This window comes from Chelmon rostratus, chromosome 8 (assembly GCF_017976325.1).
Source record: "Chelmon rostratus isolate fCheRos1 chromosome 8, fCheRos1.pri, whole genome shotgun sequence".
In the NCBI taxonomy this organism is placed as follows: Eukaryota; Metazoa; Chordata; class Actinopteri; order Chaetodontiformes; family Chaetodontidae; genus Chelmon; species Chelmon rostratus.
In genome coordinates, this window is record NC_055665.1 from 3,505,073 (window position 1) to 3,524,454 (window position 19,382).

Here is a 19,382-nt window from a genome sequence, read left to right on the forward strand (position 1 = left end):
CTGAAGATCAATTATCAGCTTTCCTAGACAATGAAACACCCCATATGCCGAACAAAGCTGTTGTCACACAGGGGCTACGTTCACTGTTCGAAAGCACACCAAAGGCAGAGATGTCTCTTTCTTCCGCTTCCCTGTCACCCAAACAGTCGCAGCCAGCAGAGGGAAGGGTTTGAGATGAACGCCTGCCTGTGTAGGTAATCAAATGTCCCTCTGTAGTATAATGTGTACTTTATCAACAGTAAAAGAGGACAAACAATATGATGCTACGTGCACACTCAGTCCAACACCATTGTTATAAATCGAAGTAATGATGAAGTCCTGGAGCTGTTGTCCGAGGCGCCGGGGCCAAACACCCCCTGGTGCACGGTTTTAATTTGCCCGGCGCAGATGGCGAACTGACGGGGCACCTCATTCAGAGTGAACGCTGTCAACTGGCTCGCAGTGAGAGAGAGAACAAGCACTTCTCCTCCAGCCCGGGTGTGAGATCTGCAGAATGCTAACATTATGGCTGGCTTATTAGCGCGGGGTGCTCGAGCCAATAGCAGCATGCTGCTCGTAGGACCTCAAGGACAACAGAGAGCTAATAATGCAATCAAGATGTGGAGTGTGTCATCAAGATAAATATGTTTGATAATACGAGGCCCGTGGCGGCGAATGCCCAGCGTGCTTCTTGGCATATGTTTGAAATGATTCCAAATGCGGCCGTCATAATGTTTGCTCGTCTGGCTCAAGGTGACGGAGTTTCCTCAGCTCGGGTGAGGTAGTGGAAAAGAGCTGCGGTGTGGAAAAAAGCATTAGCAGGCCAGCCACCAGTATCTATTTCAACTTATCTGTGAAAACGCTTAGCGGAGTGGACGCAGAGGAGTTTCAACAGCCATGTAAAAAAAAAAAAAAAAAAAAAAAAAAACAGGAGAGGGGGGACTGAAATCAGGTCATTCTCTCGGATCATGATGGTGGTTGACCTGAGAGGTAAAAAACATACGAGTGGACAAAACCTTTGCTGCAGTTTGTAGCCATTTAAGAATGTACTTTGTTAGTTAGTGTCAGCACCTCCTCTGACGAACTGCCAGATGACGACGTTTAAAGAGGCGTAAAATGTGCTCAGGTGTGTTTTTAAAGGTTGTTTTTGATAAAAGCAGTGGAGAGTCGTGGATACGTTGTTCTACTGCTGGAAGGCCGAACTTGCCTGGAGGGACTGAACGTGGGTATTAAGCAGCCTGTAAAGTACACGGCAGCTCTTCATCGTGTCTCTGATTGGTGAATTAAATTCTCTGTGTGCTCCTCATGCTGCTCACTGTCATCACCGGGTCTTTATGTTAACGGGTGACGCCTTCCTTTCCACTCAGGACTCACCCTCATTTCTCTGAAGTTGATTGTCCAGGCTGATTCACATTTCACTAATCACTCACTCTGTTGCCCCCTCCCCTTCCTCCTCCTCCTCCTCCTCCTCCTCCCCCCCTTCGTCACAACCACAGGGAAGACCACACCCACAAGCGCCAGCACAACCTATCATGGGGCGGCATTCCCAAAGGAGGCAGGTGACCCTGAAAGAGGTACAGGTCCTGATGGCCCTCCCTCCGTGGGGGAACAAGGGTCACCTGACTCGGAGCCAATCAGTGTGGAGATGGAGGGTAAGGGGGAGGGATGTCTGTCCTCAGTGAATCTGCAGGGGGATTGCACTGCTGGGCCCCGAACGCCTCATCGTACACTTCTAACCGGACTGACGACTAACAAAAAAAAATAACAAGAAGTCATGTTTCACTCTGGCAGAACAGTCTCCCGTCCCCAGCACGCACGCCTGCACCCAATCAGCTCAGGCATCGCCCTGCGTCTCCATAGCGATGGCACTCTCTTCAAGCAGCTAATGCAAGAATGACGGCGGAGACGGATTCAGATTGTCCGTGGTTGTCAAAAAAACACACACCCCCCTCACAATTTTCGACGATGACAGCTGTTGAATGGCCGCTGAGCAGAAAAAGCTGGTCAAGAAGTCACGTGATGGTGCGCAGGCTGATGAGGAAAAGTTCTTCCAGGGTGAAATGTCACTTTTATTAGCTCACTAACACTTAACTCACGAGTCAAACCGATCTGAGGCAGAAAGCATTGCTTCATACGCTGTGTGCATCATCATCGGCTTCGCTTACTGGTTCCACTGAGTCAAAGCAAAAAGTGTTCGCTATCGCTGAACACCACAGCGCACTCAGCTTCACTAAACTGAGATGAACATGGTGTGGAGGAGGATGTTCTCGTCCCGTTACGTTCCGCCATATACCTCAACACAGCGGCCGTGAACGTGAAAGATTTAATGACTGGAAATAAATACTGCATTGGCTCTAATTAACTCCCCAAATCAAGAAGGGAACCTGAGTCTAAACAACACCGCTCCCATGTGGCCTTTCCTCATCTTTTATTTAGCTCGTCAGCACACAAATATTCCCTCAATGTTTTCCAACACACTGAAAAAAATTCAAAGCAGGAGCCAGGTAGCATCTGTCTCTGTGTGACCGTTCATTTACATTTATAATTTCCATCACCGTGTGAGAGAACGCCGCAAAAGTCATTCCCCTGTGCGGCTAACGCAGACTTTGAGAGCATGGAGCCGAAGTCCTGATGTCAACTTCCAGCTCAGCTGCTGCAACCAGTCGCTGCTGTAACCCAATGAAATCTCTCATTGAAGCTTCTTTGATCTGCTGTTCCCGGGGGGTCTCTGCCCATAATCTATGATAACCGAGTATCCACTGCAGCACTCGATATTAGAATTAGAACCGTTTCATTTAATAAACAACAATTATGCACAAAAACTGGGAGCGGCTCTCCTCGACAAATTCAAGGCACGCTGCTGCTGCTAGTGTGGCGACATGGCGTGAAAACCAACAACTATCAGCTGCGCACAGGTCTTTGTCAGGGTCACAAACACAGACAAACACTGTCAGCGCAAGATTTAATGATGCATCCATTTTCATATCCTGCCACTCAACTGTCCTCAGTCTAGTGAGCCGGTGATGTTTAACCCCGGACAATCCCACAGCCACTAAAAACGTATATTTAATAATGATATCATGGTAGAATAGTGAGAGAATAGTGAAAAATGTTCATCACAATTTCCCAGAGCCCAAGACGATGCATTCAAAAGCCCTGTTTTATCCAACCAACACTCAAAAATATTAAAATTTCTGGAATCTAAGACAAAGAAAAGCAGCAAATCTTCATATTTCAGAAGCTGGAAGCATCGACTGTTGGACATTTTGTCTTGAAAAGCCGATTCAGATGTCATTTCTGCTCTAAAGGTTGGATGTTCATAATGTGTAATTACAGATGTCAGGGAATTTAAGTGAGATTTCCCTAACTTTGGGAATTAAAAGTTCTGTTTTCATTGCAGCTTCCTCCTCAAACGTTGTTAAAGGCGTCAAACCTGTAATCTCGCAGTAACAGCGCAGACAATTACACCACACCATGCAGCTACCTCAATAAATGACATGACCTATAAAACTCCAACCAGCTCTTGAATATTTAATTACATCTTGATCTTTATAGGCTTGAGTCTCATTATTTCTTACATTTTTAATTTGACAGTTCACACTCATACTGATTAACATTACAAGCTTTCAAGAGTAGACGATTCAAGTCCGAGGGGCCGAAAACGACGGCAGGAAGTGGGACATAACGTCTCTGACCCTCGGATGAACATGCAATGAAGCAAGAGCTGCAGAGCAGAAGAGAGAAAGTTTGCCCCCCCCCCCCCCCCCCCCACTACAGACCAAAGCATATCCCTGCAAGGTTAGGAAGAAGATACCATTCATTTGGATGTGATTCAGGGAGGATGAGGCAGTATGAAGCGGGTTTTTGTCCTCCACTTGCTGCTTGCTTGCGCAGGCACCCTGTCAGAAGTCCATAAATCCTCGGCAAGTGAAAGAAGCTTCCATTCATGCAGACAGACTCTCTGGCTGCAATGATGAGCTACTCAGGCTCAAATGAGAAAAGCCCATAACAAATAAATAACCAGCAGGGGCCCCAGCCAGAGAGTTGGACAACAGCGGGGAGGGGAGGGGGCGTAGGATGTAATAGAAACAGCAACGCAATCTATTTCAGCCAGAGACTGTGACGCTGCCGGTTCAATCAGAAGAGCCGGGCGGGCGGGTTGATAAGGCAGCAGACGAGCTGGTGTGGAAGTAACAGATCACAGTTCCAAGAGGGGCTCCAATCTCTCTCACTTCCTGTCCATTTCTCACCACGTATCTGCACCTTCTGTAGAGGCTCTGCAGCTGTGTCACAAATCTCGCAGCAGCCACAAGGAGGGCCAGGAGACATCAGCACGCAGACGGCGGCCAAACATAGAGCAGCCAATCAAGAGAGACAAAGACACCTGAACAAAAGCCACAGAACACTACACAGCGAATACACGCCAAGCTGCTCCCACTTAGAGTTAGCTCGCCAACTAGCCATCAAGCTACCAAACCAGGAAGCGTTAGCATAAAAATACCTCTGTACAGACCAGAGCTGTACATTTATTTTGTTGCACAAACATGGTCGAACTTCGTGCAGACTCGTCATGTGACTGGGGAGTTTGTCATGGTCTGCCTGCACTGACCACGTGTAACCCAGGGTTACACTACACTCAATTTTAATTCTTAGTATTATGTTCAGAAATCCAAAAGGCTCTTTACATCTTAGAGCGTGTTAAATCATACGTACGCATCTAAAAGCTCTCCATGTGCACAGAAGCCGTCATTTGAAAGACGGCGATGAATCTGAACTTTTAAAACCTGCTTGTCTCATAGACGTATGAAACCTGACGTGTTAATTCAAGCAGCAGTTTCCTTCACCAGTGTCACAATACTAAAATCATCCTTTAAAACAGGAACAGTCTGTAAGCCAGTGCGTGTTTGTTTTCACTATCATTTAGAGGCTGCGCAACAAATGTTCACCTCCATTATGTTTGACAGGTAAGACAGATATGACAGCTCAGAGAAGGCCCCCAAGTTCCAGAAGTTCCCCTGACAGCAAGCATCCCTTGAAGATCATACGAGTGGAAGTAAACCACCTGTAAATCCACTCCATCCACAAATGTCAGCGAGATAGACGCTCTGCAAGTCGAAAGCACAAAGGCAGTCACGCGGTTCACACCCACGGCCGCGTTAATCCCGACCACACTCGTGTTTGATTTCACCGAGCTCAGTTATGGACTGATAGAAAGCATCAAGTGCAGTATTGGCTCAGGGTTGGGTAGCTGCATCACATTATGTAAACACCAGGGAAGACTCGGAGCCAGGGGCAGGAACCTGTTGAACTGCTGCTATTTAGAAAATGCCAGCAGTGAGGTTGCAGAACGCCCACCTCTGCATTGTGTGTGAACACACTGAAAACACAAGGCTCCTGGTTCTAGACCTCTCCGGGTTTTCTCCCCCTCTCTCCTGCCCTCTATTGTGGCTTGACCTTTTTCGGTGACTCCTCTGCACATTTAGGTGAGCTAGCATGGGTTGCGCTAAAAAGCCAGGCTAGCAGCTAATTTAGCTGACAGGCACAGGGAGATGGCCGGATAATGGAATCAAGGGAAGCAGCCGTTTTCAGACTCATTAAAACACTACAGGAGGAGAGCAGCCAGTGAACTCAGGCTGAACCTTTCCATGAAGAAGGGCTGGCGTCCTGGGGGGGACATCGATGCCAGCTACTTTTCTAAAGAGTTATTTATACTTCTGAAGACCATGGCAACAGACACTGCCTGTATCATCCAGTCACTGATAGGGCTCTGACTGTGTCCCCTCTAACCACCATCACAGTATCTGCTCCTCAGAGAGGCTTCAGTCCACATCAGTTTCTGCATTTTTATGACTGATATTTGAAGGTTTAACCTCGTAAAAGTAGAAGCAAGCAAAAAAGACGCATATAAAGCCACAGTCTTCAAGCAAAAATCAAAATAATGATCTTACATAATAATGAAATGTGTCAGAATGAATGTCTTAAAAGTGTTCAGTTTTATCAGGCGCTAGTTAAAAAGTAAACACCATCTACCACCATTCAGCAGCGTCAATGAAAAAAAGCATATCAGCCGTCACTTTTTCCAGACGGCATGTGAAGTCGGACATTAAAATATTTAATACAGTCTTTAAGGGTCAGAGCGAGGCTGCATATCCAGAACAGGTTCATTATGGCTGTTAAATAGAACTGCCGGCTGTCCAATCTTATTCAGCCCGTTTATCTGTGTTGACCCTGCCGGCTACGCTTACATGATTTATCCAAAGTCAGCCTATAATAACACACACACACACACACACACACGCACATTTACTTCACTTTTTGAAACGTTCCTGCCAATCTGAACTCCCTGAGTCATAGTCATGGTGTAATGGCATTCATTAAAGGTTACACAGAACTAGGCCATTTTCCCCTGCGCTCCGCTCACCAGCGCTTTACGGCGATTATAAGTGACATCATGTTTGACTACAAAAACACACTCTGCAGTGCGCTGTAAAAACTAAGCTTAAAGGCATTACACATACCCAATGCTTCACTTGTCATACCCGGCTCTTTTAATGGCTCTTTGTTCCATGTCGGCTCTGTGAGGGTGGCGAGCCGTCAGCTCTGAGCGCCACGGCGATCCACGGGGCCCGCAGTGATCGAATCCACCACGCAGCTGTCCCGGCTCCTAGCCCTAACCCCTTACCCTTTGATCTGTCTCATTGACCTCTGGGGAGTATTTCTCCCGTTTACCTGCCTGTCTTTCTTTGTTCCTCTCTTTTTTTTTTTAGTTGGACTAACCCTTTAGCCGTACCTGCCTCCTTTGTTGAATTCTCTCTCACTGACCCTTCTCACCGTCTTTATGATCTGCCTTTCCGGGTTTACAGCTGACGGCTGAAACTGTGCGCAGGTGTGCGAGTGGCCTGCGAGCAGTTTCTCCGTCTCTTAAAGCAGCAGTTCACTCCAAAGACAGCGCTAGGCGACACGACGAGGGTTTCAGCAGGAAGACAGAGCTGTAAAACAAAGATTATACATGTTATATGTATATATGTGGCCAGTGAGGTGCTCAAAAAAGTCCATTAAACAGCCTTTGTTATATAGAGTCTCCTCACTTTTTGTTTGGTGCATATTCTTCATGCATCGGCAGTGATTAAGCTCAAACAGCAGTGAGATGTTTTTAATTTCTGCGAAGCCTGACTTTGGTGTGGACTGTCTCTTTAAGTTGGTTGGTGAAGCCAAAGTCTTCCAGAGCCGCCTTTCCTTCTTGGATATAAATCATCACGGCAACAGTTGGAAGTTTGCACTGGAACCATTTTGCTTTACCAGCCGCTGAATGGCAAATAAACAGCTCTTCTTTTTAAGTTTCTGATGCAAGTGCATGTAGAAAAAAAGAAAAGAAAAAGGGCATCACTCAGTGCATGTGCTCTGCCTGGTTTAAGGGCTTGTGACAAGTTAATCAGATGCCACTTTAAAGGGTTGGTTCACCCAAATTACAGAACAACATATTTTCTTATCCAACCCGAGTGGTATCTAGCCATGCAGATAGCTTGTTAGGTTTATTATTAGAATATTTACCTACAATAAAAGTGACTTGGACTAATCAAAATAGTGAAAAGTGACATTTGAAAAATTCAGCTGCAGTGTGTCTCTCCATTAATCATGGGACCGCTTCTGTAGGAAGCAGTTCCTTTGGATTGTTTCTCAAAAATCTTGCTGCTTTTTTCAAATGCTATTTTTTATTCTTTCATCAGAAACAAACAAAGCTCTTCCATATGTGCTGGAGTAGCTGCAGAGATGTGAGGAAATATGTTTTTTTTATCATTTGAATGAACCACCCCTTTAACCAGCCACTATCTGTTGTTTGAGTGTTTAAAAGAAACCGCAACTTAAAAACCTGACTTTCCCTTCAAAGCACAGGTGTAAATATTGAAGGACTTCATACAGACAGGGTGGTTCTGATTGCCAGATGCCACAGCACGCCTAATTTACCAGTATTCAATCAAAACTGTAATGAAATCTATGCTCTCTATGCATCGGCACACCTGGAATGAAATGCAGTGCTCATTACCACTCGTTTTCAATTGGAATAGATCTGTTACATTACACCACATCACCTTAGCTTGTGTGCATATATTAAACAGCATCCAATTGGCTGAGCACTGAGGTGGAATATTATGCAAATTCCTAATAACAAGTGTACATGATTGAATTCACTCAGTCAACAGCCAAAACCCTGCACGCATACAGCACGTATACCCTGTGTGTGTGTGTGTGTGTGTGTGTGTGTGTGTGTGTGTGTGTGTGTGTGTGTGTGTGTGTGTGTGTGTGTGTGCGCGCGCGCACTGACACACACAATCATGCTCTGTTTGCTAACTATGTCTGTCAGTGCACAGACATCAGGTATTAAAACTGTCACATTCCTGAAGCTCACAGCAACAGGGCAGAGCTGCTCTGCTTTTCACCTGGATTTGAAAAAGGAGAATAATTCATTTGTTCCAATCTTTAACCTCAGGGTGTCTTTCAGGAGTTAAATTGTTATTTTTAGTGTGGAATAAATCTCCAGCATTAGCGGGATAATGCTCGCCTATGACGCCTCGGGCCATTTCGTCTCGTTGGCTTCTCATTGGGATGGAGTAGCCATTAAGGGGACAATTACATGCACTTGTAAGCTTGCAAAAGCAGAAACTAATTAGGGGTATTTGGAACGTCTTCACTTGATGCACAAAAATAGAAGACAAGTTGTTCTCCAGGTTACAAAGTACTTAAACGCACCCTTGAGAAAAGCATGATCCGATGGTAAAGTTAGGTGCAAAAGAAAAAGTTGTTCCTGTGTTCAAACTATTTCATATCTGACCTTGAAAGTGTTGAAATGAGAGTAGCTGTTCCCAGCATTTTAAATTTATGGAGTTCTGATGTCCTGCAACAGATGCAAGGAAATTCTTTCTCAATTGGGCAAGTATGACACTTGAAAGTGTTCAGATTACCGGTAATTGGTGTCATGGAAAAGCTTATGGGTGCTGTATTGTTAATGAGGTCGATTTACGATGTCTGTGGGAGCCTGCAAGGAAAGCAGCCATTTATTTAATCACTCACTGCTTAAGAGAAGTTGTCACTTTTCCTACTTCATCACCTGCAGGAAAAAAAAAACTATTTATTTCCCTCATGCAAAAACCATCGCCAATTAGTAAGACAACACTGTGTAAAACTTGCCTGTTTACATAACCTACCGCGCCGTCTATTTTTAACAATATGGATGCAATCACAGAGCGCGTCTCTTCCTACGGCGCTGTGGAGGAGCGCGAGGGTTGTTCTCCAACCGCATCACAGCTGCCGCAGAGCACCAGGCTTCAAAACCCAGCAGAGTGACGGTCTGTCACTCACCCCATCACGTCTGTCTGTCTCTCAGTCTGCCTCTCTCCCCGTCCCCCTCCTCCTCCTCCTCCTCCTCCTTCAAATCTGCTCCATGCTCATGCATTCACTCCTCCTCTCATCACCTCTCTGCCTTTCATCTCCACTCTTTCCCTTCGCTCTTGCTCTCTTGTTTCTTGGATCTTTGAGTCCTCTCACATTCAGTCCCCTCTTCATCACCACTTTGTCACCAAGGTTGAATTTCATCCCTTCATCTTCCTCTTCACCCTCCCCTCCCCCCGACTGTCACCATCCCTCTCTCCCCTTGCCTCCCTTGCCTCCACTCACGCAGCCCATCTGTCTTTTTACCTTTTGGCAGACTTCGGTATCTCTATATTAAGCCTTCTCTGAGCCGAGACCATGTTGAGTTGACACAAAAATATAATGTGACGATGTTCGAGAGGAGCGCTGATTCTGAAGCTATGTAAACATTGAAGGGAGGTTGTGAAGCAGCCTTAATTATCGCCTCTACTTGAAGCGAAGATTTCCCCCCCCAAAAAAACAGACTCTTTTTTGATTAAAAAGGCTTGTGTAGTTCAAGCTCCAGTCTTTAGTTTCCAGACGCTCGTGAAGCAGTGCACAGAAAGCCAAGTCGGTGTGTACAGTTAGCCAGCACCTCCTGTGCGCCACCTAGCAGCTCGCCAGGCTGTCGGAATGATTCACAGGGTATTAATTTCACTGTGACCACTGGCACCATATGTCCCACATACCCAGTGATTGAGTCACCCGGCCCGCTCATGAAACATGTTGTGATAGGTTGTGCGTAGGCTCTGGATTTGTTTACCTCAGCTGCGCGCTTCACCCCCTGTTGTGGCACTTGACTCATACCCCTCAAGCAGGAGGGACCCCTCAATAGGCCTATGGCCACAGCCAGGGAGGTTGGTGTCGCGGTCCAGAGGGAGTGGATGACTCACAGGTACCAGGAAGCCACAGGGGGGGTGGGGGGGTGGGGGGGGGCAGGAGGCAGAAAGCACACTGAGATGAGAGCAGCCTTTCACCGCTCATTACAAAAGCTGCACGCCGCCACCATCGCCGCCGGGACACTGATCAGTTAGAATCACAAGCTTGGACCCACAGCGATGCTGCAGAGCTGATTGGCAGCTTATGTAATGACACACTCAAAAAAAAAAAAGGCCCAAGAATAAAAGAAGAGATATTAACAGGCTCACTGCAGCATCACTTCTGATTGTGTCTCTCACTGGGATGCAATTATGATTTATGTCTTTTTAATGTGGTCATAAATCAAGGCAATCATAAGAATAAATGGCTAAAAATTGAGCGTTCTTTAATGGTAAGCTCTATAGAAAGTGGTATTTCCAGAAAGATTGCAGTGCGCAACAGTATCTCTCTCTAGGGAAAATGGTAGTACCGCACGAAAATGGATGTAGTGGTACATGATGCTGAGATAATAAGCCTCTACAGCACACCTGCTCAGAAGTCTACTTCCCGATAACGAAGAGGAAAAAGAACTGACCATGTTTCACAGCAGCTTCCTGACCTGAGTAATAAACTTCATGTTAAGCTGTTGGCCAGGGTAGCCTCGCCCTAAAGCATAGCCTGCTTTATCGGCTCTTTTACTCTAAATAGACGATGAACATCCTGATGTATTGCAGGAGACTTGAATCTAGCGACTGGGACCATAAACCCATTAAGAAAATGTTTGGCAAGGTAATAAATTAAGTGAAAAATGGGGTCATTTTCTCACAAGCTTGCATGCAACCAGATTTCTTTTTGAAACCAGTGAAGTCGCCCCCTGCTGGCAATTCAAAAGAATGTAGCATTAAGGCACAGACCAAGAAGCTCTGTCCACTTATTAAACTGCCAATGGTCTCGGGTACCTTTTGACTTTAGACTTCAATCATTTTTTATTTTGTCTCTTGTGGATTTTGATGAGATTTGACTTAGCGTAACATGTTTCTGATCAGATTTTCACACCGTCGATTCCACTAAAATAAAATCCTTTCGAGATGTTTGTCTCAAGAGGTTTGTAGAATCTAATCAGTTTTGAGGATTCGGGTTGTGTTTACACTTCTACGTTATACCTGGCAGGATTAGGTGACATGATGATACTGGACATACCTTGAAACAATAAGGATTTTTAAGCCAGTATTAATCTTTCCAGGTCGCTCTCCCTGAAATCTCTCTGGCTGTTTGAGGCCTTTTTGATCAATATTATATTTTAATCAGTGAGCAGTTTTTTTTTTTTTTTTTTGTACACAGATTTTTCCAATTAGCTGCAAAACCGCCAAAACAGTCATTCCCATTTAAATATTATATCTATATCTTAGTTGAGCTTCCAGAAAATTTACAATATCAGGATATACTTTCTATAGAACTCGTGCAGTGATGAATTTCTGTGAATTTCTCCATAAGAACTTCCCTGAAATAAGAGCTTTCATTATGTCAAGTCTGGGTCACTTCATTCAGAGAAAAGATTTAAATTGGCTCTAATGCAGATCAAATTATTCAGCTGATCTCCCTTATACTCTTCCACCAATCATTCCCATCATCATCACTCTAAATATCTCATAAACTGTCATCAAGCCCGATTTAGACATCATCGTTTTCCATTTTCTTTCCTCGGCGAAGCCTTCGTGAGTCGTTGAATTGAGCTCGTTCGGGAACACCTGCATTTTTTCCCTCCTCTGTGCGTCTCAGCTGTCCCCCTCCGCAGACTAATCAGTTTCACAGAAACTGTCATTAAGGGTGGAGAGAAGGGTCTGACACCACAGATGGCAGCAGCCTCTTGCAAATGAGCTCTGATTATGAAAGGTGGCAGGTTTCACTCCACTTATAGTCGTTACCTTCCACGCCATTAGGCAAGCACACTGCTAGGGTCACATCGCCCAAGGACGTTTACATGGTAGATCTACCTCTGCTAAGTAACCTTGTGTTTTTGGTGCTCTGTTGCACTGACTGTCCCCTCTGCTTCATTTTGAAAGAATTTGACAACCTCATTTGAGTGTATGTTGGCAAAGGCGCCACACTCGGTGAGCTACTGGGTAGGCCTGTTATTTTGGCTCATTCATCATGCCAGGTGCTGCTGCCCCTGATCCTCGCATTGGAAAGCAGAGTCTGTGAAAATGACATCAGGTTCCTGCTGCTGTGCTCCCATCAATATTCAAAGCTCTAACTCATTTCAGAGTTGATTTCTCACTGACTAGGGAACTCTTGGCCTCTGCCAGTCTGAGTGGAAAGGACAGGCCCTAGAAAGAAAGGCTGTATTGATCTATTAACAGTGGAGGAAAAGGAAGCCAAGAGCTTAGTTCAAACACCTCTCCCATGCTGTTTCCCACATAGTGAAGCCCCTGTAAACACAACCTGTCTGTCCCAGCTGCTGCTTGACCTATATTAGCTCTTGAAAATGTTTTTTTGGATTCTGGCTGAGTCAGAAAAGCTCTAACTGAAGTACTCTTTTCTCGATTTTTTCTGTTTTTAAGGTGTGAGGCGACCGCCAGAGCTGGAGAAGACCAGTCACAGTGTCCATTATACTCTCCTGATCGCCTGTGTTTTGGTCGCTTTTGTCCTTGGCGCCTTCCTCTCCGGTTTCCTGGTCTCTTGCTACTGTAACCACGCGGGCCACAAGACCAAGAAGTTGTCGAAAGACCCTGAGGCCCCGATCCCACATGCCCTGTCCCTCCGCAGTCTGGCTAAGCTCAACGGCCTCCTGGACAGCCAGAGTAAGGACGACAAGCTGGAGGTGTCATCTCCAAAGATCTACAACTCGTTCTTCGCAAACAGCAAGGAGCATCACCCGCCAAGGAGAAACGGCCATCATGGAATGACAATGGGAGACCTGGTCCACCCTCACCACCACCTCCACCATTCCTCAGAGCTGTCTGGTCTGCCTACACCAGATTCTACCCCAGAACTGCCAATCAAGAGCATGAAAGCCTTCAAGAACCAGTGGGAGAAAAACCAGAATTGCAACAATGCCAAGGAACCAAAGTCCCACAACGTTGGCTCTAGGCCCAGCTCAGCCCTGCTTCACCAGCAGGTCTTCCCGTACTCCCACGGCCTGTCCAATGGACAGCCATTAGTCGGAGGTCACCTCCATCCAGAGGAACGCAAAATCCATAATGTTGAACGTGTTTTGTCTCAGCAACCCTACCCTGGTTACTCTCAGAAGGTGATGGAGGTAACCTCACTGGATGAGCTCCTGAAGCACATCCACGAGGCAAGCAGCAGCAAGAACTCCCAGTTAATGAGCCCATCGGGTCTGATGGCCAGCGGCGGTGGTGGTCAGCTAGCCTTCACCAACCGCATTCAACCTCAGATTCCTGAGACAGAATCAGCCCCCTACTACAGCTCCTCCACTTTACCCCGGGACAGCCTCACCCGACGCATGGATGTTCCCCCGGACATCCCCCCACACCACCAGTCCACGCTGGAGAGGAGGCACTCCTCCCAAAGGCACTCACTGATCGCTGCAGCCAACAAGATGCCCAACGGAGGCGGAATAGGTGGAGGAGGAATAATCCCTCGCCAGCACAGCTTCAGCCAACGAAACGGCGGGCCCCACCAGCCGCCTCCCCTCCTGGCACGGATGAACTCGACGGGCAGCGCCTGCGAGGTTCACTACCCCCTCATCCCCAATGGGTACCTGACCCGCCAGCAAAGCTACAATGGAGAGCAGCAGGAGGTCCCACACAGGGGTGCTATTGTCCGCCGGGCCTCCTCTCTCAAACCTGACGTCCCTCCCAAGCCCCTGTTCATACCTGCCACATCTCCAGTCAACCAACAGGGAAAGTTCAACTACTGAGGAGGTACTCTCCTGGACTAGAGAGGGAGTCTCCCTCATTGTGTCTCGTTAAAGAAACTTCCCTCTGAAGAAATGCAGAGGGTTCGAGGTTGCAGACCTTCACATGAAAACACAACCAATCGGGTGGCAGCCAGTGTCACTGTGGACGAAAGCCTCAACCAAACTTGTTTTCCCCTCTTCTTTTTGTCCAACGAATATCTTTGTACCATATTGGTATTGCTCAGCTACTTGCTTACTATAGAACTGCTGACTCGGGTGACGTGATGCCACCTCCTTATATTAGGCTGCCAATGTCCTCAGTGTGGATTTACGATGCAAATTAGTTTTTGGACGCGTTGATGTTGGAAAAACTTTAGACATCAGTCATCTTGAAGACTTAAAAGCCAGAGGCTCCTGCGATGCTTAGATTCATGCTTTTGCTTAACCTTTTCTGATGTAGTGTTGGTATCCAATTCCCCACCCGCCCCACCCTCGAATGTGTTTATATTATGCATGTGTGTGTATATATATGTGTGTTTATATCCACACCGTATATGTATACATATACATATGCAGTATATGTTACCTGTGGTGAAAAGTCAGCAAATTCCCCTGAAAGTAGTTATGTCTTTGCCTTACTATACTCTTTCATCTTTGGGCATATCAAACGATCCCCCACCAACACCCTCTAAGAGATATCTTAGGGCCACCAAATCATGCACTTCATCAATACAACCCATTGTCAGTTTGCTAATAACACTGAACTAAATTTGGTCGTGTTGACAAGAGAAAGGAAATACTTCAACAAAGCAGCTATACTCGTCTTCTCTCTCTTTTCTTTTCCCGTCCCAGCAGATGTCAGTTCAGAAGTGACGCAATCGGGTCCATTTAAGTTCCTCGAGAATGTTTCTCTAAGATTGGTGCTCCACAAATCTAGTGGGTCTAACATCCTCTGAAACGGAAAAAAACAAAACTGTATACTGGACCCAAAGAGGACAAGTGAAAAATGCCATGCCATCTGGGATTATGAGAATGAACATAAAAAATAGAATGGACTGCAGTTATTATAATTATTAACTTTGTGGCTATTGGTTGTAAATAAAGGAATAATTACTAGCCAAATTTTAACTGTATGTGTAAATGTGTGCCTTATTTAATAATAGTGTGTGACATGGGGGTAGGGGTTAATGCAAGGGGCTCAGATGGCTACTATGCTACAGTATATTGTAGGTGTTTCATTTTCTATGGTCGTCAGTATGTGTCATACAGTATCCTATTGTATATCTGAAGAGTTTCATTCCAGAATGAGATATTTGTCACCTGTTCTGATAAACTGCGAGTATGATTCTAACACTCACTAACGAATCATATTTTATGTCATAGCTTGAGTATTTTTTAAGTAAAAGTAATATTTAGCAAATTATCATCTGTTATTTTGACAGATATTAAAAAAGAAAACAGATATATGTATTTTTTCCAAGATGGATACCGTGTTTTGGAATGAAACTCTTCGCTTCTCTTTGTTGTTTTTTTGTTGTTTGTTTTTTATCCCAGAAGTGTGAGCCTGCAGGTTTTTCGGGAGTGTTCGGCAAAGCAAGTACACGCAGCCTGAGACTGCAGACATTCAGGTTCAACTGCCTCCGTATTATGTCACTTTCCACTGGGTGTCACTTTCTCTATAGGTGCCATTGTTAAATTTTTTTCTTTTAGCAGCAGCATTAGCTTCTCTTTGGGTTTCTAAAGGAGCAGTTCACAGTTCCTCTTAAGTTATCACCCACAGGCCTGTAGCCATTGTAGAAGGCTAATGGATGGAGCCAGAATGAGGCTTTTTGTTCCATTGAATGTTAAAAAAATCTTTCTGTTAGTTCTTATTCAGAGGAAATAGTTAAGAAACATAATGTGCTACACTATATTGTTTTGGTTTTATGTAAAAATCAGAGAATAGATGCAGGATGAAGGCATGAAACTGAGCTTCTACAATGGTTACCGCTGTAGATTTTGACTTACCTGTGTCACCAGGTGTCAGCTTCAACAAAACAGGAAATGAACAGGAGATAATCAAGTCTCTGTTTAGGAAATATGTGCAGAAGTGCAATGAACTCTGATCCAACAAGCTGAGATTGTCTCTTGGATCGACACCGTCGTAGAATCGTGGTTCCCAGGAGGCCCAACATCTGCTGAGGGTTTCCCTCAGGGACGGTGACGCCGGTCGGCTCCAGGACTCTCCACCGGTCCAGTTTTCAGCAGAGTTACTTTGGCCACGGTTTACTGGAACCGTGATCAATTCTGCGAGAACAGCATGACGTTATTTACTGTATCTGAAAGTGGTGTCTATTGATTGAAACTTCCCAGAGCTCATTTGACCCGATGTAAAGTTTACTGTTCACACTGCAACTCCAGCAAATAGAGGAAAACACGTCCGATTACAGCGTTTGTTGATAGGAAGTTGATTTGGATATTAACAGGCAGCAGAGCATTAAATAGCTTTCAAACAACAAATACAAAACATCCAGCTTGATTTGAGGTCGTGACCGTAATGTTTCATAAGAGGAATTGTGGCAGCTACAGTGTTTGATGAGTGGAAGTGTGTTTTTTTTTTTTTTTTTTTTTTTTAATCTGCCGGTGACAGATTGTATGGGAGAGGGAGCGGTCTCGCCCTCTAAAAGCTCTGTCAGTATTTGATTTGGTGTAAATACATTCTATCTGGGCGGGGTCTCATTGATTCAGTATTATGTTGGTTTCTTTCTGTTTAATTTCCAGGCTACGCCTCTTGAATTACTATGAATTTGGTCTCACAGAATACCATTGTATGTCTCTTATACTAGGAATAAAAATTAAAATACGATGCAAGCGTCTCACTGGTGAATGTGTTAAAATAATCTGTTAAGTCACTGTGGGTGATGCACGATGGGTGGAAGCCCCGTACTACCTCTCTGGAGATTATGTTCGGATTTGTTTCGGTGATGTCAGGCGTTCATTCAACTCTGGTCAGTTTTGAGAGTAAGTTGGTGTTACGTTAGATTGCGTTACATCCACTGAGGACGTCCACTTGTTCATCTGTCAGGACGTCTCAGAAACAACAGACCGGTGGAAAGTTCAGCCATCGGCCAGTGGTTTATTTCTTAATGCAGATCCAGGAATTTTATTTTATGTATTCCAACATTTTGGTTAAGACGTCACTTTGCTGGGAGTTGCAATAAAAGATCAGCATCAATTAAATCAAAGATTAAAGAAGTGTTTATCTTAGCTTGTCCAGTGGGGGTAAAAACACCAGTTACAACTGCTGTCTTCATGATGTCTCAGTATTGTGTGAAAACACAGGGGGCAGCAGTAAGCATATACAGCTTGGTACAACATCATGACGTGAAAAGGCTGGCATACTCCAGACACACAGTTTTATGCTTTATTAGATGGCGGCGAGCCTGTAGCAGCAGTGGAAGAACAAACTCTCTGAGTGCTTCCTCTGTTCAAGGAAAGGTGTTTCTTTTATTTTGTCCACCCTATGTACAACCTGCAGCAAATTGTCTAGAACAGACATGTAATCCAGTAATTACTTTGCACATGATGTTCTCTCTGCACAGTACAGTAGGTGGTATGTATTTATACAATATACAAGTATATGAGTGGATGAAGCAGAACTTCATAATGTTTGGAAATGGAAAATACACGTAGCTTTTGAACTCTGATACAGGCTGTGAGCTTTGAGCTTTAATTCTCCGTGAACATCATCAGAAGTAGGAAAGCATCTGGAGAACATGGACTCGAGTTTAAAAGGCTCTTACGGGTTTGTCCAGGCTTCTGAGAGGGTCAGATGAACTCAAAGTTGGTTCAATAGAGGATCCGTATTTCAAATGTTTGCATCATTATTTGACACCAGCACAGAGTGAATAGTGGTCTGAGCAAACCGAGCTGGAGCACATCTGAATCGAGCTGCTGAGTCGTATTGACTAATAGACTCCCTGCAGACTGTTACATAAGAGATAATAAGCAATCATGGTGTGAGCGCTCCCCTACGGTGAGTGAGCAGGAGGTTCAGGGTCGTGTTGAGAGACATCTTTGCAGGCTTTATGTCTGCTGATGTAAACACTGTGTATGTGAGAACTTCTGGTTCAGGGATCATCTGTCAATCTGACTGAAACAGTCCAGCCCAGACTTACACCAAAGCGTGGTACAGACCCTCTGATCCTCTTGACAACAGTGTGTCAGTGTCACGTTTTGCCTCACCTATACATGGCTACACAGGTGCAGTACCAGCAGGGGGCGATAATGACGGTAGCACAGGACGAACGTAGAGGAGGTCGAGATGGATGAAAGGGTCAAACGCACATCTTTCGCCCAGGAGACCAGGCTTTTTTAACTTCTCCCATTTAACATTTTTAACTTATGTACAAAAGTTACATCACGTACGTAACGTCATATCCGTATACGTAGCATTCTTACGTTCCTGACCTACTTACTTGACCCCAAACATGATCTTTTCCTAAATTTTCCCAAGTAGATTTGGAGCGTAAACCAAACTGTGACGTCACCTCAAATTTCTCAGCAAATGTATGGTGCATGTTTATTATTGCTAACGTGACGGCATAGTGAGAACACTGATACGGTGGACCGGCGGGGCATGGTTGAACTATCAGAGGACTTTAAAGGGTCAGTTCACCCACATTACAAAAATGTTCTCACTTAAAATAAGTTTTATTTTGGCAGGTTTTGAGAATGTTGGAATATTTGTTCATTAGGAATGAGTTGGGATATTGAGAGCATCCATCCATCCAGTTATCCAGAGTAATCGGGACCTTGTTCCTGCAAAGAGATGTCGCTTTTGAATCTCTTCAATGTCACTTTTTGATTCTGTGAGCATCACAAACAAACGTTTTAAAAGCCGAGCACATTGATCCAAACGTACCTGCATGACTACAGTTAAACGAGAGGAAATGTTCATCTGCGATTTCTGGATCAAGAGATGCTCAATTTTGGGAAACAAACCAGACTGGCATTGAAACACTGCTAGAAAAGCACATACTTTCAGTCATCCTGGTGTTGTGTTTAAAGCTGAACTCAGCACAGGCTCCTCCAGACTAAAAGCAGGGTTTGTTGGACACAAATATGAAGAGCTTACAGCAGCAACAAAGGAGAGCCATCAGAGCAGCTTTACTGCCATTTCAAGGACATCAGTGAGCCAAATTTTATTGTAATGTCCCTCCGTTTGCTATGTCGTCCTCCTGTAAACGCATTACCGCTGAGGTGTTCTTGGATAAACCAATTTTGGCATTCAAGCAAA

General features: G+C 45.0%; 1 protein-coding gene across 3 annotated transcripts in view; it reads left to right on the plus strand.

Moving 5' to 3' along the window:
- The window catches only part of sema6e (sema domain, transmembrane domain (TM), and cytoplasmic domain, (semaphorin) 6E), a 149,776-nt gene extending 132,843 nt beyond the window's left edge, over positions 1–16,933 (plus strand). For 2 of the 3 annotated variants that reach the window (XM_041941749.1, XM_041941750.1), the window contains 2 exons: positions 1,476–1,631; positions 12,804–16,933. In XM_041941749.1, coding sequence (XP_041797683.1) covers positions 1,476–1,631; positions 12,804–14,125 — 1,478 coding nt within the window. In that variant the 3' untranslated portion in view covers positions 14,126–16,933. The remainder of the gene's footprint in view (positions 1–1,475; positions 1,632–12,803) is intronic. The other variant, XM_041941751.1, reaches the window with a different exon arrangement.
- Positions 16,934–19,382: the final 2,449 nt, after the last annotated feature.